Source organism: Sebastes fasciatus, chromosome 3 (genome assembly GCF_043250625.1).
Source record: "Sebastes fasciatus isolate fSebFas1 chromosome 3, fSebFas1.pri, whole genome shotgun sequence".
Classification (NCBI taxonomy): domain Eukaryota; kingdom Metazoa; phylum Chordata; class Actinopteri; order Perciformes; family Sebastidae; genus Sebastes; species Sebastes fasciatus.
The window spans coordinates 24,829,136-24,850,711 of NC_133797.1; the positions used below are offsets into that span (position 1 = coordinate 24,829,136).

General features: G+C 40.0%; 1 protein-coding gene across 2 annotated transcripts in view; it reads right to left on the reverse strand.

Moving 5' to 3' along the window:
* The window catches only part of mark1 (MAP/microtubule affinity-regulating kinase 1), a 30,503-nt gene extending 13,174 nt beyond the window's left edge, over window positions 1-17,329 (reverse strand). The window contains exons 1-6 of one of the 2 annotated variants that reach the window (XM_074629799.1): window positions 16,844-17,329; window positions 6,820-7,023; window positions 3,265-3,318; window positions 2,237-2,285; window positions 1,225-1,290; window positions 882-952 (exon numbers count right to left, since the gene is read on the reverse strand). In XM_074629799.1, coding sequence (XP_074485900.1) covers window positions 882-952; window positions 1,225-1,290; window positions 2,237-2,285; window positions 3,265-3,318; window positions 6,820-7,023; window positions 16,844-16,894 — 495 coding nt within the window. In that variant the 5' untranslated portion in view covers window positions 16,895-17,329. Of the gene's footprint in view, window positions 1-881; window positions 953-1,224; window positions 1,291-2,236; window positions 2,286-3,264; window positions 3,319-6,819; window positions 7,024-15,324; window positions 15,390-16,843 lie in introns of those variants that run through there. The other variant, XM_074629800.1, reaches the window with a different exon arrangement.
* Between the last annotated feature and the right edge of the window lie 4,247 nt (window positions 17,330-21,576).

Consider the following 21,576-nt stretch of genomic DNA (forward strand, 5'->3'; position numbering starts at 1 on the left):
TCAGTTCCTCCTTGAGTTCAAGTCGACGTTTGTGCCAAATGTAATACAATTTACTCCAGGCGTTCCTGAGAAATCAGGAAGTACTACCCCCCGACCAGGGCCTTTTTGGGGGGTAAAAGGCCCCGTAAAATGTCCCCATAACTTAATTTAGACCCTGGTTCCTGCGGTTGAAAAGCAATGAGTTCCTCAAAAGGTTCCTGGTTATGGGGGAAAGTTCCTGTGGTGGAAATGGGGCTTTAAATCCTGGATGCCAGCAGCTAGCTAGCAGACAGACCGTTAGCATCCTGTAAAGTATTTTGGATGTTCACCTGAAGACAAACGCTACCAACATCTAGATATTTATGTAGATGTCATAAATGTCATGTCACCGTGAATGTCTTTACAAAGTCACAACATCACAAATATAACTGAAGACAGAAATGAGCAGAAACCGCTAAGAGATAATAGAAAGGAAAATTAAATGAATATTATTTCTCCAGCAGCAGCAGCAGTGTTTGTTGACCACAGCTCTGTCAGCCGCCACGCTAATGGACCATAATGAAGCTGATGTGTTTTATTAGCGGTTACGCCAACACAGGCTGAATTGTTCCCACATGGAGGATGAGCCACTGCATCCTGGCATACCTGACACCCAAACTGTAATTTAAGTATTTAGGTCAATACTGTCCAAACCTTCCCATTACAACAGACAGAATACTGTATAAAATATCACAGGAAAACATCCGGAGAGCTCGTACTGCTCACAAACAAAATACTTTTTTAAAATTGTGGGTAACAGGGACAGAAAAATGAGAGATACCCTGAACACACCATTAAACAACTGACCAGTGCATTATGGGATATTGAGGACCAGATAGTATCGTAGATTTAAATGATCTCACCTGGCGAAACTTGGCTCTGGCTTCCTTCTCCTTCATTCGTCCGTGAGCAACCAGGTAGTCAAAGACTTCACCTAAAAGACAGAGAGACAGAGAGACAGAGAGAGAGACAGACAGACAGACAGACAGACAGGCCGATGTGTCACACCTCTAGTTGAAAAACAAAACCTCTGGATGACTTCACTATGAAGATTATTTGGAGATCATTATTTATTTCTCCATCACTGCTCATGTTAACTGTCAGAGGTGGAAGTGTTCATGTTACCTGCTGACAGACAGACAGACAGACAGACAGACAGACAGACAGGTGGACAGACAGGTGGACAGACAGTTGAGCCGGTCTTACCTCCGCTGGCGTACTCCATCACCAGGTACAGAGTTTTCTCCGTCTCAATCACCTCAAACAGCTTCACTGAAAAACAACAGCAGAAATATATTACTACTCTGCTGCTGCCAAATACTGAGCTCTGCTACTACCACACAGAGCTCTATTGCTGTCAAATACTGAGCACTACTACTGCCAAATACTGAGCTCTATAGCAGCCAAACTCAAGACTGCTACTGCCAAATACTGAGCACTACTACTGCCAAATACTGAGCTCTATAGCAGCCAAACTCAAGACTGCTACTGCCAAATACTGAGCTCTGCTGCTGCAAAATACTGAGAACTACTATGTGAGGAGGAGCAGGAGGAGGACTGGGAGCAGGAGAGGGGAGGAGAGAGGAGAGGCAGGAGGAGGAGTGATGAGGGGCAGGAGGAGGTGTAGGAAGAGGAAGAGGATGAGGAAGAGGAGAGGATGAGGAAGAGGAGAGGAGAGGTGAGGAGGAAGGAGAGGAGAGGAGGAGGTGTGCAAGTTGTTTATAGAGCAGCATGAGGAGGAGGACAAGAAAGAGGAGGGGGATGAGGAGTAGGAGAAGGAGAGAGGAGGGGCAGGAGGATGAGAAGGAGCAGGACGAGAAGGACGAGGAAGGAGAGAGGAGGAGGAAGAGGAGAAAAGTAAAATGAGGAGGAGCGAGTTGAGGAAGAAGAGGAGTAGAAGGAGGAAGAGGAGGTGTAGGAGCTGTTTATGGAGCAGGTGGAGGAGGAGGAGGAGGAGAGAGGAGGGGAAGGAGGAGGATGAAGAGGAGCAGGAGGAGGGAGAGGAGGTGTAGAAGCTGTTAATGGAGCAGTAGGAGGTAAAGTAGGAGGACGAGGAACAGGAGGAGAGATGAGGGGCAGGATGAGGAGGAGGATAATAGGAAGAAGAGGAGGTGTACAAGCTGTTTACGGAGCAGCAGGAGGGCGAGAGCAAGGAGGAGCAGGAGAGCATCAGGAGCAGGACAAGAAAGAGAAGCAGGAGGAGGAGGTGTAGACTCACCAATGTTTGGGTGGTTGAGGATCTTCATCACACTGACCTCCCTGAAGAGCTGCAGAGACGATCAGAGTTAACATAGTTAATGACGTCATCGTTCTTCATCTCTATTATTAACTCACAGGTTTGTAGAAATCAGCGTCCACGTGGTTCAAATTTAAAATATTTACTGGTCATCAGTGAATCATAATATTGTCATGAATACTTGTTCACATAAAGCGAGTTGATGGATCATTATTTAGTTAATTTAGGGTTACATTTGGTAAAAAGTCTAATGAGTTTTAGATGAATCTCACAGTTCATGAACGAGGATGTTTGACCTGAAGTCTGCAGCTGTTGCACCAAACGTAGTTTAGTCTGAACATACTGCAGCAGTTACACTATAAGTGAGTAAACACAGGTTACACCAACAAGATGAACAGCTCCACTGATCAGCTGTAGGTTACTCATTAACTGAGTGAGGAGAGGGTGACGGATGTCTGTAGTACTGCCTCCCTGTACATTTATGACGACATGAACACTCAGTATTGTGCAGCACAGTTGTCACTTCATGCTGCGTTCACTTGATGTGGGAATTTCTGCTGGCACCACCTGGTTGTTTGAAACAGAAACTTGTAACTATATAAGTAGTAAAGTACTGTACTTAACTTTACTGTACTTACATGAGTATTTTATACTTCTACTCCACTACATCTCAGTAGAGTAGAGACAGTGCAGCTGTTTAGTGTCAAACTTTCCACTCAAATTGAAGATCAAACTCTCGCTCAGCTGGTTCACGATGTGTTTGTGTTGGTTGCCATGGAGCGTTTCCTATGTAACCTATAGTAACTGTGATGTAATGATGGAGAGTGTGAAGGTGATGTGATGAAGGTGATAAAGTCACATCAGATCATCCTCGACCTTGAGGGTGACAAGTCTGTCTCTGATTGGCTCAGAAGGAACTGCATCAATCAACGGTGTCATACTTGATCTCTAAAGTCTGAAAGAAGGTGAGGCAGACAGGCAGAGGTCAAAGGTCAGAGGTGAGAGCGTACCTTCTGAAGACTGGTGGGGTTCAGCTGAGTTTTGTCGATGATCTTGATGGCGACCTGCACAAAAACATCCAAAATATTAATATATAAATATTAATATAGCAATACATTTAACTCCATATCAGGTTGTGTTGGAGGACTTTTATATCATGAGACAATATCATTTAATTTTTACTACCTGTTATCACATGACTGAAACTCCATACTTTGTTTTTGACCGCTATGGAGAAAGTTTTTTATGAGCAGGTGCGTGTTTCAGAAGACTGGTGTAAAATAAATAATAATGCCTTAATGCAAGATTTGTTTTAACGTTTGTGTTGTGTTGTTAATTAATTTCCAGTAATAAAAATATACATATATATTTGCATAAAGCAGCATATTTGCCCACTCCCATGTTGATAAGAGTATTAAATACTTGACAAATCTCCCTTTAAGGTGCATTTTGAAGAGGTAAAAAAGGTAGTTATATATAGTTAGTAGCGACTAATTTGCATTTAATTGCTACTAACTATGGACAATCATGCGATTAATCACAAGTTAATACTTTAATCGATTGACAGCCCTAATATATACTGTATAGATCTGAATCACAGGGCAGATACACAAATAATTTAGAGCTGCAACGGTTAATCAATTAGTTGTCAACTATTACTTTAATCGCCAACTATTTTGATAATTGATCAATCGGTTTGAGTCATTTTTTAAGAGAAAAAAGTCTAAATTCTCAGATTCCAGCTTCTTAAATGTGAATATTTTCTGGTTTCTTTACTCCTCTATGACAATAAACTGAATATCTTTGAGTTGTGGACAAAACAAGACATTTAAGGGACATCATCTTGGGTTTTGGGAAACACTGATCAACATTTTTCACCATTTTCTAACATTTTATAAACCAAACAACTAATCGAGAAAATAAATCAACATTGAAAATAATTGTTGCAGATGCAGCCCTAAAATGACTTTCGTTAACATTGCGAGATACGTAGAGCATTTGGCCTTGACGGAGGTCTGCACTGTTTTAGAAAGAAAGAAAGGAAAAACATTCAACATGTTTGTCAGACCTCAAGAACACACATAATGAGTTGTAGAGGGAAACGCTGAATGTAAACACAAACTCTGATTGTTTACAAGTAAAATCCAAACCGGACCGTCTCCATGACAACTGAGCAAACCCGACCCACTGAGGAAGACAACAAGATGTGGCTGAAAGTGAGGTAGGTTTATATTCATTTATATTTAACTTTATATAAATCGGTCAGAAGATGCAGCTAAAAATGTGAAAAAAAGGAAAATGTGTAAATGGAAAAAATGACATTACATGAAGTTATTAGATGCTGTAACAAGACGGGAATCAGTTTCCTTCATCTTGTTTTGTAGGTTATTATTTTTGTATTTAGTTTTTTTTTTTTATTGCTACGTTTCCAGTGAGGCTTCCTGGTAACATGAGTAAATTAAATTAAATTAAATTACATACAGCACTTTCCTAAAAAGATTAAAGTGCTGTTAAGATACCCTTTACTGTCTTTATCTAATTTATTATGATACACTTATCTATAATTTAATATCTACTGTATGTTACACTGCTTTCTGGTTAAGATTTTTACATGAAGCTCTTTTAAGTGCAATCTCATACAAACACCGCTTCAGGATGTTTGATGTGACTGAAAGAAAAACAGGAGTAATAATTAAAAAAAATTAAATATTAAGATAAATGCACAGAAGAAATGCAAAAATCAGCAGAGCAAATGTAAAGTGTTTTACGGGAAAACACTGAGTCAGCAGGAAAAGTCAGAGTTTTATTTAGGCTTGAGTCCAAAAATGCTTTAAAGATGATCAATGAGATTAAAATGGACTGCAGACTGCTACTTCTCTCAGACCAACCACAGCCTGACGTCTCCAGAGAGAAACACAGCAGCTGATTGGACGGCTCTGACTCGGAAAGCGGATCTTAAAATAAGTGGGAAACGTCACACACACACGCACACGCACACGCACACGCACACTGTTTGATCTTCTGACCAATCGGCTCTGAGCTGCTGACGTCCGCAGCATCAATAATTCATCCTGAAGCATTACGTTTCCAGCAGATTTAACCCCACTGACTCTGACTGAGCAGATGAAAGAGTCTAAAAGTATATCAGAAAGTCACGTGATTTACTCAAAATATGTGAGAATAAAAGCAGCTGAAAACGATTAATTTAAAAAGATAATCCTGGATAAGTATGATGTACTTTGTTTTCATCATCATGACAGAACATTATAATGCCAGATTTTAAGTATGTGATGGTTCTTGACTTTGTCCACAACAAGCTGTATGTGTTAAATAGCGACAGTCATTCAAAAAATAGTGTGGAGAAAATAAACGTTATGATGGGGCAGATATTATTTTGGCTTATATTTTTATACTTGGCATATACTGAAGCCATCTAAAGCTTTATGGGATACAGTTCTCTGTTTATCCACTAACTGGGTGTTTCAAATTCTGACAATGTGGGCCCCCTCGGACAAAATTGAGACAACTGTGGTGTGTCCAGCAGTGGGCAACTCCGGGTCTAAAGAGTGAAGCCAATGCTGAAGTGCTTTAAACCTGCATTCTTTCTAATAGCCAGCAGGGGGCGACTCCTGTTTGCAAAAAGAAGTCTGATTGTATAGAAGTCTATGAGAAAATGACACTACTTCTCACTTGATTTATTACCTCAGTAAACATTGTAAACATGGTCACAATCGATAGTTTCAAGTCTTCTTCAATACAGCATGATGTTCATTTAGTAAATTTTGGTCCCATTTAGAGTCAAATAGACCATAAAGCAGGGTATGCTTTAGTGCGTGGCTACCTTGAGATTGACAGGTCAATACCACGGCGTTGTCCGGTCTGGGTGTTTTCGTCTTAAACCGTTTCACTATGTGTTTTCAGTTCATGAAAGTTAATTATAACCTTTTTGGAGACCTGAAACTGTCTTATTCAACGTCTGTTGTACAGTGGAAACCGCTTATAGTGATCACGTCTGTCCAGGTAAAATTGATCACTATAAGTGGATGATTATTATAACAAGCAATTAGAAGCTCCTGTTTGCAGTGTATTCATGGATGTACAGACAGCTGTCACTGGATTACTTTGATACTGAAGAAAACTTAAAAACATTATGATTCTCAGGCAAGTTCTGCAGCGTCTTTTTCTATGATTTCTAAGTGGATTTATGGAAGTTTATTTGTGATGGAAAATATATGTTTCATGTTTGTGCGGATAGATTTGACTGAGTTATGACTCTGAAGTATCTTAAGTAGCTTAATCTTCTCCATGAGTTTATGTGTCGCTGCAGCAGCTAAATCAGCAGCCAAACTACAATAACTTACTTCCTGTTGTTTGTAAACGCCTGTATGCACCTGTCCCTTTCACCTCAAATCTCTTCCTCCTCATTCCCCCTACAACACTCCCCGTGGCCCACTGGGGAGGCGCCTCACAGATTTAAAACTATAATATATGATGTTATTTCTCAGTAAGTAAATGTGTTTGATCAGCTGAGGAGGATTGTCTAAACTCTGTGTTTGTGTTCTCACCTCTCGGCCCGTCAGTGTGTGTTTGGCCAGTTTGACTTTGGCGAAGTTGCCCTTGCCGATGGTCTTCAGCAGGCGGTAGTTGCCGACGTGCGGCTGTTCGTCTGTGAGGGACGTCACGGCGCTGCGGCATGGCGGCAGACTGTGGCGGCTCGATGATTTGGTGGGCGGGGCCGGCGGCTCGGGGAGGCCGTCTGACGTCTTTGGCTGAAAGAGACACAAACAGATTTATTATAAACATTTAGATTATCCTGAACTGAGTGATTCACTACAGCACTGCAGGTCCACTCCAGAGGTGAGGGTTCAGTTACGGCGTGACACAGGGAAGCGTACTCGGACCTTAACTGTTTCCAACACAGCTGTCAAAGAGGATAGTCTGTGTGTATGCAGATGATACAGCTCTTTACTACTCAGAGAAAACGATAGAGGAATATCAACAAGCCTTAACGGAGGATTTGGAAAGAGCTGCCTTGCGGTTTAGAGTTGTGAAAAAAACTGTCCCTAAACCCTAAGGACGCATCAGAGTACGATTACTGCGTTTACAACTGGCCGAACAAACCGCACCAGAAATCAATTAAAGTGTCTAATGTTGGCTAGTGAAAGCGTCCTAAAATAACAAAATCTATGCTCCTCGGAAGCACCAGAAACTCCTTGACAGGTGACGATGGGGTTAATATCTACAAGCAGTTATTCTCGTTTACATACTCAGGTGTGAAATTGGACTCTCACCTAAAGTGGACGCTTCATCAACATCAAAAGAGTTGCTGGTTTGAATGCAATAAGCAGAGCAAAGATATCTGTAAACAGGAAAGTACTCATCATTGTGTACAATTCCCTTCTCCTTACTCACTTAGATTAATGTGGAATGGAACAGTCAGTCATTTACAGATTACGCTGTGTCTGAGACCACATGAAGACTAACAGACTTCTACAAATAGCTGGTATTGACAAGAACAAACTAGTCTACAGGCACTCAAATGTAAACTGTACATTTTGTGTAGCTCTAATGTTGACCGGGAGGAAACAGTAGGGCTTATATACGCTGTACAGCGCCAGAAACAGGTTGAAATAACGAAAAGGAAAAAAAGTGTGAAAAATTGCCAAAATCGGGAGAAATGTGGGAGAATTGTGACACTGAGAGAAAACCGGTAGAGGGCAATAAAAAGCGATAGTCTCCCAGGAAAATCAGGAGGGTTGGCAAGAATGACAAAAACTGAAGTGTAAAAACAGCAATTCATCATTTCACAGGGGTTATGTGCCAGACTACTGCCGGGGTTTCAGTCCAGGACAAAAACAGCAGAGTGAACTGTATTATCTGCTGCTGGCCGGCGGCTCTCAGAGGAACTGGAGCTGATGGAAACCAGTCTGACAGCGTCTGAACCAGCTGGAGGAGACACACACCTCTACTGTTACACCACGACATCACACTGCACCGCCGCTGACACTCAACACCCACTGAAGGACACGATGTCATACTCAGTCAACGGATTTGGTTTTGTTAACCACAACGTTAACAGGCAGATCTGATGTTAAAGGTCAGTCACACCAGAGAGTGTTATGAAATATTTGGTTCTACAAGTTTGGTCATGTTGTGAATACTCGCAGGGTTAGTTGGTGAACTACTGTAGCTGGCAAGAACATTTACTCAAGTACTGTACTTAAATACAAATTTGAGCTACTTGTATTTTACCTCAGTATTTCCATTTAATGCAACTTTATACTTCTACTCCACCACATCTCAGAGGTAAATATTGTACTTTTTACTCCACTATTTTGTCTGACAGCTTTAGTTACTTCACAGATTACAGTTTCATCCCCTTCCTGTCCAGTAAACACCACATAGCTCCAGATGTGTTGATGTTGAATGTTTGTGATAAACTGAAGGATGAGGTGTTCCTTTATGTGTCGAGAAGATCCTCCTACTTCTTCAGCTAAACTCACTAAAGGTACAGTGTGTAGGATTTGGCGACATCTAGTGGTGTTGTTGCAGATTGTAACCAACTGAGTACCCCTCCGCTCATTTCTCTCTTTCCAAGACTGCGGTAACGTGAGCCGTCGAGTGCAAAACCGTGGTAACGTCGTTCGCCCCACTCAGAGGCCATCCTTACCATAATAACACTACTTTAGCAGCGACGGAAGTCAAACAGCGGCTTAAGTACGTTACCGCAGTTTCAAATCCGTGTTGGAGAACTACGGTGGCCTTCAGGTAACGTAAAAACACGAAAGCCTCTCTGTAGAGGCAGTGTTTGGTTTGTCCATTCTGGGCTACTGTAGAAACATTGTGGAGCAACGTGGCAGACTCCGTGAAGAGGACCCGCTCCCTATGTAGATATGAAGGACTCATTCTAAGCTAACGAAAACACAACGATTCTTAGTTTCAGGTGATTATACACTAATGAAAACATAGTTATGAATTTAATATTCCATTATCCATCCATTATCTGTAACTGCTTATCCCATTCAGGATCGCGGAGGGCTTTTTAGAGATACGTGGTTCTCACGGGACAGCGACGCTACAAACATATGATGATCTTAGAGACCATGATGCATTGCTGTAGATTAAACTAGCCAACAGTATATAAAGGAGTTAAAATTAACACAACCGTAAACATCTACAGCAGTCAAATGCAAAACACACATTAATGCAGCTGTAATATTAATCCAGAAACATCAGATATAATAGTATATATACTGTATATAGTATATAACACTGACAGGGAACAGTTTACTTCAGTAATGTTTTGAATGCAGGACTTTTACTTGTAGTGGAGTATTTTCACAGCGTGGTATTAGTACTTTTACTGAAGTACTCCACCTCTGGTCAAAGCTCACCAAAGTGAATTTACTTCTCGCCTGCGAGTGAATCCACTGATCACAGCGCTTCCACTGAAATTAAATGATTTCACTGTGAATCTTTAAAGGCTGCATCATGGCAGAGGTTTCAGATTTGTTCACAGATAAACCAGACAGTCTGTTTTCTTAAACTAACTTCTGTCTAAATGTGACAAGTTCCTCCTGGTGAAGAACAGACCAGCAGTTTAAAACAGGAACTTCTCTTTATTTATGCTTCAGTTTACAGATTACAGCAGATGGAAAGGTCTGCCTTTCTTTTGTTGCTCTGTTGTTACTGACTGGAGGCAGAGACAGTTTGTTATTGGTTACAAATCTAATCTAATCTTTTTTAGTAAATACAAAAAACAGATACACTTTCAATAAAAATATCTTTTGCTGTCTTTGCGGTTACCAAACTGTTTTAGAGTCTCAAGAAGGAAAGAGCCTCGACCTCAGAGAGCTGAAGTGAAACCAGGACTGCCAGGTTCTGTTCCACAAATAAGAATTAGGCTACAACAACTATCAAAACAACTTTCCAAAACAGATAATCTGACATTCACTCCAGTGATTAGTGAGGAGGTGTGAAAAGCTTTGAGATGACGCATTTTCCCTCTGATCCAACAGGTTTATTTAGCTTAAAGGAACAGTGTGTAACATTTAGGAGGATCTATTGGCAGAAATGAAATATAATATTAATAACAATGTTTTCTTTAGTGTATAATCACCTGGAAATAAGAATCGTGTTTTTTTCGTTTTCGCCATGTATCTACAGTAGCCCAGAACGGACAAACCAAATTGACTCTAGATAGGGTCATTCGCGTTTTTACCTTTCCGCGTCAGCAACCGTAGTACTCCTACACGCTTGGCACACGGGAGAAGTTTTAGGAGGTTGCAATCTGCAACCTCACCACTACACGTCACCAGATCCTACACAATGCACCTTTAAGACATTTTCTCCATAAAACCATGATGGCATAATGAAATTTAAAATCACCAATGTTGGACATACATGGTTTTCTTTGGAAAGCAACATTATCTAATGTTGGGACCAGGGTCGGAAATTAGCACCCGCCATGCAGGTAAATTGTTGGCAGTGGACGGTAAAATCATCAGGCCATCCGCCACTTTGGAAGACAGGGAAATCACAAATGATAGGAATAGAGAATCGGTTCCCGTTGAGAACCGGTTGTTAGTTGTGCGATACCTTGGCATCTCATGCCTCCGTGACTATTGGTTACTCTTACTGATCCTTTCCGACTGTTTCGCATGCACAATGACGCATACGCACGCTGTATCATTCAGTTTGTTTGGGACCAGAGCAATGGCAGAGAGAAAAAAAAAGTCCTCAAAAGCATGGCGCTACTACTTCTAGACCTGAGGGGCGCGGCCCCGATAATGCGACACTGTGAACAACAAATCCGTGTTAAAATCGGTTTACGGCGGTGCCATTGTGTTACAATATGATGCATTCAAGCCCTGCTCAGTAAAATTACTATTGGGCGAAGGTATGTTACAACGTTACCATGATGTGTTCAAATGTAATCTTATAAAATGTAGTTTTTGGTGAGAAACTTTAATAAATTTGAGTGTTTGAGGATGTTTTCCCAGCAATATAAAATAGGTATTGGGGAGGAAATTATGGCCTGTTAAACTAAGCAGCTTATTATATGTAATTAAAAAAAAGACTAATGTCAAGATATTGTTTAATCAAAGCAAATATTTAAATAAATACATCATTTATTTCCTAATCTTTTGATTTTTTTTTGTGTGCAAATAATCGCTATAGATGACAAAAACACAGTACAGTGTTAGTTTGTTTAAAATATATTGAACATTAAATGACATCAGATCTAAAATGTTTTTCCTTAATTCTAGCGCATAGATTTCAAAAGTGGCAGATAAAAATCTGAGTGGCAGACAAAAAAAAAAATACTTGCCTGCCATAGTGGCCAAAAAGTTAATTTCAGACCCTGGTTGGGACAAAGGTGCTCAAAACAGATCATATGATCCATGTATGATACGTGCAAATTCACAGTTTCTTGCCGACAGATGAGGTCATGTTTAGGATCAATTCTAGGACTGAACTGAATGCTTCGAAGCTTCAACCGTTGCCATGGTAATCAACCTCCATATCAGTATTCGAATGCTTCGTGTTTTTTTTTTGTTTATACATACATACATACATATATATATATACAGTACATATACAGTATATATATATAATTTATAAATCCCAAAATAGCCCATGAAATAAGGAATAATACATTCATATTAAATATTAATTATTATAGTGATTCTCAGATGGATACCACTGTTTGCCTTGTGTAGAGGTGCATGTGTGTACGGTAGTGCGTCAGCAGTACTGAAACAGAGGAGATGGAGACAGACAGACAGAAGAACATGTCAGCCTGCTGTGCTTCGAATACCGTTAAATATTTCTCACCGAAGCTTCGAAGCCCAAAAGATGGTATTCTGGACAGCCCTAATAAATTCTGTGTTTGACAACAAAGACAAATGGATTGAATCTCTTGAATATGGTGCCTTAAACAGCCCTATCATCCCTAAAACTAGCATTGCTTAGCCGCTGTGCTAACCAGGATGTTTCAGGAGGATTGTTATCCCTCTTTTGACCCGACCACATCATCATCACCACCCCTCCACTGGGAGGTCAGAGGTCAGAGTTCAGGGTCTGGTTGGGACTCCTCGACAGGGTGGAGGTGGATTTCAGTCTCTGTGTGGCTTCAAGTCTCATCACCGGGGCGGGTGAATGAAGGAGGGGGTGTGGGGGGTTTCCACTCCCACTCGGGGAATCCCATAGTAAGCCTATCTGTTGCCACGGTGACATAGAAAGCCTCCAGCAGCTGATTTCACAGTGATTCCTCACTAAAGAGAATCTCTGTGTGCAGGGAGATGAGCTTCATACTCTCAGTGTGGTGGACACAGTGACCGGGGTCAAAGGTCACACCACCAATGAAGGGGGAGGGGAGGCGGGGAGGTTTTATTGTCTTGTTGTCTTTGACTGTAAAGCGGTCGTGTCACACTTCAGGATTTTAAAAGTGACTTCTAGAAGACTATAACAGACATCACTGAGCTCCTGATATCACATCCTGCAGTGTATTCTGGGAACAATCAATAGTAAACAGACAGTAGGAGCCAGCTGTAGCTGCTGTGTGTCTGACAGAAGTGAAGGGTAACAGACTAGCGGAAACAAAGACAAGACCGGGCAGCAGGGCGTTATTCAATTATATGGTGAATAATATTTCAAAGAAACTGTATTTCAATTTTGTTTATCAAACACGGCTGAAATGAAAGCAGCAGTCTAAAACTTCTACTCTCGGGTTTGTAGAGCTGAAATGATTAGACAATAACATTAGTTTATCGACAGAAAATTAATCTGCAGCTATTTTGATAATAGATTCATTGTTTTGTTTTTTTCAAGCACATATACAAAACAAACATACTCTGAATGTCTTTGTGTTTTGGACTGAAACAAGACTTCACTTTTTTCTGACAGATAAAAAAACTACAGTTGTTCCGATACCAATACCAGTCTCGGAAATGCGTACGATACTGCCAGTCTATGCACCAATCCGATACTATCATTTATTAACCCAGAAAAAAATGAACTTGTTTAACCGGAAATCAATTCTTCTTTGTCGCTCCAAAACAGTCGCCTTCACTGTGCTGCCGCCCTGGGTGTATCATGGCTGGCACTGCCAACTACGGCCCTCGTCCCTTTGCGCACGTTGGGGGTACCCGCTGCCGTGCATTTCCATGAAAGTCGGACACTGCACGCAACAGTTAGAGGTTATTTCTGGGTGAAGCGTGTGGCGCTAAAGACTCTTTTAAAACATTTCAAGTTTGGGGCTGATTGGACAATAGTCAATTTACAACAACTTCCTGTTTCCTGTAGGTGGCACTATGAATATCACTCATAATGGCAGATATATGTCTTCAGGCCTGGACTCTTATCCAGCTTGGGAAATTTGGGGCAGATTGGGAAATGTAGTGTAAAGTCAAGTTACAACAACCTCCTTTAGTTGGCGCTAAAGAGCCAACATGCCACGCCCAAGCCCAATTACACCACCAAATCAAAGTAATTACTAGTGTGAATATGTGTAAAGTTTCATGAGTTTTTGTGCATCTTAAAGTCCTCAAACATGTGTTCATAAATTTTAAATTAACGAACGAAATCCAAGAGGCTGACTTCCTGTTCTCCGAAAAAATCTCAGATGTGAGAAATGAGCTACTCAAATTTTCGTGAAGATCGAAGTAACATTTTCTCAACCCTGCCTGCATCTGAGGGGCGCTATGCAACCCGCTGGCGACGCCCGAGTCCAATCACTACAGAACTTTGCAATTTTCGCCAGTTCTGATGCGTATTCCTCCAATTTTTGTGAGTTTTCGTGCATCCTAAGCGCCTCAAAAATGCGATCTCGCAGCGTAAAAATAATAATCCATAGAAAAACAATAGGTTTCCTTACATTTTGTGTCATGGGACACCGTTGGGTCCCTGGCACTTTCATGCTCGGGCTCTAATAATAACTATATATATATTTTCACGCTGGTACCGGATCAGTTACTTGGTATCCGTCGATAGCAGGTATCAGGTATCTGAATCATATCAGGAAGGGGGAAAAAATGGTATCTCTGAAAACGAGTAGATTAATCAAGAAAATAATGAGCAGATTAATCAATACAGAAAGCATCTCAATGCTTCTCATTAATACATAGCCTATATATCAATATATAGACACATTAAGACTTTACATCGTGATGAGGACGTGCATGAGGAGCCTGAGAACAGCTCACTACTAGCATTCCTGCATTAGCATGACAATGAGGAGGCTGCGTTTACCCAGAATTCCTTTGAGGTCCATCAGCCTCCACCACAACATCCACAGACTCTGTTCACATGAGGCATTAAAACATCACACTAGTTCTCTCAGTGTTTGACAGATGACATAAGAGAGAAAACACCACAAATACACAGTCGGTCAAATAGAGGCTGCAAGTATGGCAGCCTGAGTGTCAGCAACTTTTTATTTTGGTTAATGTATTACTGTTGATTATTATCTATTCACTATTATTATTTCTTTTATCCATCTATTTATGTATTTATTTCATTTTTGTTTTCCCTTCTTATTCAATGTAATTCCATGTGTACATTATCAAACTTTCCATGTGTACCACATTATCTCCATCACTACAAAGAGGAACAGGGGGAGGGGTTAGGAAATACGGGTCTAGGATAACACTGTTTCAAACATATAAAAAATGATTTCTTTACAGTTGTACTGCTTCATTGTTCTTTTTGTGCCAATAAAAAATGTGAACATAAATAGAGGCTGCAAGTAAACTTCATCCACCCACTTCTGTCCAGTGTTTAATCCACAACTCCAAACATTAAAGTACAAAAACACTCTTTACTGTATTAGATAATCAATAATAAAGGTAAGTATTTCTTCTATTTCACAGATGTGACACAGAGCAGCTGTTAGCTTCCTGCTACATGACTCCACAGATACTGTACAACCTGAAGCTGTTCAGCAACTCATGTAACTCTGAAAGAAGTACTTCTACACTGTTGTATATATACTATACAACAGTGTAGAACCACAACAAGTAAAAGTCCTGCTTTTAAACTACTTAAGTACATGTTTTAAACACATTTACCAGACCTCTGTGGCTCCTCATCTCTGCTGCAGGCTACATTAGCTGCTAACTAGCATAACACAACTGTCAGAGGAAGCGTTGCATTGTGGGTAATGTAGTCACCAGACAAGGTTAGAAGAATGTGTGGACAAAAAAAAAGAGGATATCTCTGGTTGTGCTGCATCGATTTGCATCCTTTTTTCTTTTAAATACCTTACAGGAGTGTGATGATAAAATCAGTTAAAATCAGTTTAATAAAACCTGCACAGTCTGCAGGACAGATAATAATGCACTGTACTCACTTTTTTAATAGTCGTGTATCACAGCTGTTACCGTGCACTATATTCAGTTTTAACAGTTTCTCCTTGTATTTTTATATCTGGTATATTTTTTTGTACTTTGTACTTTGCACTACTAACTTTTTTACTGCCTTTTTACTAACATGTGTTGCACTATGGAACTGTGATGCTGGAAACTTCAATTTCCCTCGGGATCAATAAAGTTACTATCTATCTATCTATCTATCTGATTTTAAGACCTTATGCTGTAAAAAGGTCCCCATGTTTAATATAGTTTGGAGAGTATCTCACAGAGAGGATGTGTGTGTAAGACCCTTTAACATCTTCCTCCAGTTACTACCAAGACATTAGACGTGTGACCGTGGTATGCATCAGTGACATTGAAGTTTTAGATTATTTAACATGAGGTTGTCACACCACCAACACACTGCCGAGGTCTCTCTGAGCAAGGCACAACACAACTGTCAGAGGAAGCGTTGCATTGTGGGTAATATAGTCACCAGACAAGGGAGAAGAATGTGTTGACAAAAAAAGAGGATATCTCTGGTTCTGCTGCATCGATTTTCATCCTTTTTTCTTTTTAAACTGAATACCATTACAGGAGTGTGATGATAAATCAGTTTAATAAAACCTGCATCTGATTTTAAGACCTTATGTTATAAAAGAAGCCCATGTTTAATAGTTTGGGGAGTATCTCACAGAGAGGGTGTGTATATAATAATAATAATAATAATAATAATAATAATAATAATATATTGGACTTATGGAGCGCCTTTCAGAAACCCAAGGACGCTTTACAAAGGGGGCACACAAAATCTTACTAATAAATAACAAAGAGGAGAAACTATATCTAAGTAATTAAAAGAGTGATGTGTAGGAAGAGTCAGCTGAGATCATAGGCCTTGATGACCCTTTAACATCTTCCTCCAGTTACTACCAAGACATTAAACGTGTGGAGCGTGGTATGCATCAGTGACATTGAAGTTTTAGATAATTTAGCATGAGGTTGTCACACCACCAACACACTGCCGAGGTCTCTCTGAGCAAGGCACTAATCTGCAGAACCATGTGGATCAATCAAGACTGTTTCAGCTCCTCTGAAACTGTCAGACTTCATCAATAATAACAAATGATGCAACTTTATCTGCAGTACAACTATAAATGATGATATAATAATGAAACTGCATCAATAATAAACATAACATAAATAATAACCAGGAGGTTGAACCAGCAGTACATACCTGCTCAGACTCTCTCTCGCTCACCGGGGTCAGAGGCATCCTGCCGGACATCTTTCCTGCTTTCTGCTCTCTCTTCAGTCCTGAAGAAGCATCTTCTTCCTCCTCCTACCACCGGCTGCTCTACAGCATCTCTCTCCCCGGGAACCAGGCCACCTCAGCGGGGCTCAGCTGGGAGGCTCCGCCGGCCGGAGGGAGAGGGAGGCCGGGGCGGCGGCTACAGGAAGGCCCGCTGGTTGCTCTGGTGGTGGAGGAGAGAGACCCGCATGGAGACAAAGAGAGAAAGAGACAGAGAGAAAGAAGAAGAAGGAGGAGAAGAAGGAGAAGAAGGAGAAGAAGGAGAAGAAGGAGAAGAAGAAGAAGAAGAATGGAGAAGTGTAAAAGTATAAATCCTTCCTGCAGTTTCTTACAGAGGTTTATCAGCTCCACAGCAGCACTGCGGAGCCACAAAAAATGAATTGTGACGTCAGAGCTCCTCCCACCACCCCGTCATCCTCTTCCTTACGTCATCCTAAATATATCCCAGCATCCTCAGCTGCTTCCCACTAGTGATGGGAATTCCGGCTCTTTTTAGTGAGCCAGATCATTTGGCTCAGCTCACCAAGAAGAGCCGGCTCTTTTGGCTCCCAAACGGCTCTTCGTTTTACCACTTCTGCCTTTTTATAATTCAGCCAAATCTAGCGCTGTTTTGACACAAAGCGCCTGGGTCAGTCCTTCATGCTGGTAGCCATCAGGCTCCACAACCAAGGCTGACCCCGATATGAGAACTATGAGGACTTTAAGAACTTTAAGAACTTTAAACATGCACTATCTGCAACCATCTTGGACTCTAACCACTGGCGCACTTTACACTTACTTTACACTATACATCCTATATACCACTTTATAGACTGCACATATGTACATATAACATTTATTTATTGTACATACTACATTTATTGATTGACGGACTGCACACACTATGTTCACCCATTCACTCTGTATCTTTTATATCTCTATTATTGTTTTTCAAATTTTTGTATACTTTTACCTCTCCTGTGTTTCACTCTGTTTGTTGATGTTGCAGCTTTGACACCTGAATTTCCCTCCGGGGATTAATAAAGGTTCATCTTATCTTATCTTGTCTTATCTTACCTATGATTAGTATGTGTGCACATATAACACTTAAATTATTCAATAGGATTATACTAAACCTTATATTTTCCAGAATACCATCATTATACATGCTGCTTCGTTTCCGACTGTCACTCATCTTTTCTGCTATTTTCGCACACCGCACTCCTCTCTCTCTTTCTCTCCTCATCTCCCTCCTGCTCTGTACCTGTACACCGTCAGCGCACCGCCCCGTCCGCCCTCTTGATGATATGATCCTTGTCTGTCATCACCTGATGGTCGCACGTACGTCATTAACACAACATTCAGTCACAGTCAGTGCATGGAGTGTATCCTTGGCGTTGAGAAGATCGACCTATCATTCTGCTTTGAAATAATAAAAAAATAAAAATTTAAAACGGCTCTTGGACGGGAGCCGGCTCCTATCGTTCTCTTATAAGAGCCGGCTCAATAAACCGGCTCGTTCGTGACTACCACATCCCTACTTCCTACTAAACCAAACCGTTGGGGATTCTCTTACACGGAAGTCTTTTATTTTGAAACATTTGTATTGTTTTTAATGTTGAATCAGCAAAACACAGAGGCTTCATCCTAAATAGCATACTATGCACTATATACACTCTATATATGTGTGCTATCGTTCAACATAACTTTTTGTGTGAATAAACTAGTATGTATCTTTTCGGACACACTGAGCAGTAATTTAATAAAAGTCTGATTTAATTTATAATATATATATATATATATATATAATATAATATAATATACAGTATATATATATAGAGAGAGAATTTTAAAGAATTGTAATCTCACAGAAACTGACATTATTAGCTCTGAGCATATTTTTATTGGAGATATTAACATCCCGATTAAGTCATGCACTAACAGACACATTAGAGATGCTTTGAACTGTGTTACACCTCCTGCAGGTCGTCTATTATGGGTGATTTACAGTGGAAAAAGGCTTGTTGTATTCTAAACAAATATTGTATCAATAATAAAGTGAAAGAAGTATCCTTCAAGATTTTACACAGACTTTACCCTGTTAAAGAAGTATTAGAAAGATTTTAAATAAATATACACTCTACATGTGTTTTCTGCGATTCAGATCGAGAAACAATATTTAATTTGTTTTTTCACTGTAATTATTCAACTTTATTTTGGACTGATATGCAACATTTTATAAATAGAAAAATGAGTATTAATGTACAGATTCATGTTTTTGATGTGATGTTATATTTTGTATTTTAGGGGATGATAGCAACAGCACCTATTATTATTCTTGGTAAATTCCATATCCACAAATCAAAATGGTCTGACTCCAAACCCTGTTTTCGTCGGTTTCTTGTTGAACTCAAGCAGTATGGCACCTTACTTGAAAATGTAAAAAAACAAAAAGCTGTATAGTCTCTCAATATTTCTGCAGAGTACAGCAGAGACTCCGGCCCTGGAGACCAAAGCTACAGTCTCCCCCGCGTCCTCAGACCGCGGCCAACACTGTTTTGCAAGACAGGCTTCACTAGATACAACTTTGCGGTTTTGGTGCTTCTGTCTAGTTTGTGTTGGAATCTGACTCTATTATGCAAATGTGTTACTTGGTGACATCACCATGTTACAGAAGAAAAGGCAGGACTTCAAGCAAGCACGTTTCAGGCAGTTCAGGAACAGTGTTTCTGTGGGGGAGAGTAAGGCCCAATCATAAACGCTTTCCGTATGTCCGCATTTCTGCAGACTTTGCCTGAGGGAATTACCCACAATTCATAGTGTTGTGACGTTAAATACAGGGTTACCATGGTTACCAGGGCAAGCCCGGTGGCATTAAGAAAAACAAAAGGCGATAAGTAAGAAGGATGGCACATGGGTGTTCAGCCTGGCATATTTAAATGAACACAGAAACATTAACATTAAGGGTTTAAGATGGTGCATAAAAACACATGAAATCAGAGGAATGCAAGCATTAGTTGATATTACACACCTGGTTTATTCATCAACCATTTCTTTTAAGTTTGACAAAAACAAGTAAATTGATTTTTTGACAGTTACCTCTAGTCTCGTAAGGCAAGAGCCTGGAAGACATTTAAACAGTCAGTTAAAAAAATGTAAAATATAAACACACAATTGTTATCATCAAGGTAACGTGATATGTCGCTGCAAAGTGCTGTCCCAGTCATATTTATATCAAGCCCTTGCAGCCTCTCACACTCAACCATTTACCAGGTGACGTCAGTCGAGAAAAAAAAAAGAAAGAAAAAGCATAATAGGTCCTCTTTAAAGTGAACAAATTCGGTAATTTAAAGTCATGAAAAACAGGAATAGAATAGAAATAGAACATCTCAATTAAACAACTATTCTATTATCTATTGTTCTTACCAGTGAGTTTATAATAATAACAGTATAATATGGTATCATATCAGGACAACTATGTCTTTCTAATATACTGTATTTGCATATGTAAATGTATCTTATCTGTGGTCTCTGCTTTTACTTAATATTTTCCCATAGAATCACTGTATGATGTCATGTCTATTATCATTATAAAGATGATTATTATTGAATAGCATTATATCAATCATTCAAGTCTTAATTTTCTTCTTCGGTCAGTCAATAAGTGGTTTATAAGTGTAGCCGCCCTCTGGTGGTTTCTCTGCTCTGCTGCATTCAGTTTTTTTCATTTATGCTTTAAAACTTACATTCATTTTAGATCTTGTAACTCTCTAAATATATGAAGATTAAGGGGAAGTGTGACTACAATGGCTCAGTTAAAACAGAGAAATTTAAAGGTAAATATAGTTTGTTCTCACATGATAAACTCAAGTTAATCCATTTAAGTAGAAATGATCACAGGGGACATGATTCAATCATTTTTAACTCTGGTGACAGATAATGATAGTCAAACAGTATAGAAGCAAAGAGGCAAAACTCTGGTGCTTTTTAGACAACAGCCACTCAAAGGCGCTGCGGTAGCGCTGCTTCCATTTTGGACTGAAAACGCCAACGAGTCTAGATCTATAACGTTTTTTTTTTTTTTTTTTTTTTTTAGGTAAATCAACTTCCCAGTACGAACACTTAAATAACCCTCATTTCAATTATTATTTCCTAAAAGTTGTGAAATTAACTAATTGCTGAATCCAGATTTATTTTCCTCAGCATCTTAAACGTGCATCAGACCCAGCTTCTGATCCCATCCGGTCAGCTTCCTGCTGGCTGTATGTGGCTGTAATAATGGATATATCGGCTGTAATTCATCACTTTTATTATCTTATAATACACCCATGGGCTGTATGCTGTAAGCCTGTACCGTGGTGGATGCATTAACGTCTCTGTTCCCAAACAACCGGCTATCGGCTAGTAGCTAGTAGTGCTAGTAGCATGACCGAAACAGAATTTAATAGTTGTAGGCCATTTATTAACACGCAGGACAAAAGCACAGGACACAACCTCTTATACATCCATGGTCTGTGGTCTATTGGACATCTATTTTGGAGGTCGTTGACATGAAAACGTTTGAGATTGTTCTCAAAATCTGTGTGCTGGAATTTTCTAACTTCCATTTATGTCCATCGCTCATTATATGCTTCTCTGGGAAGCAGCCGGGCTAAAAGGTTTAATATAATTATTGTTCA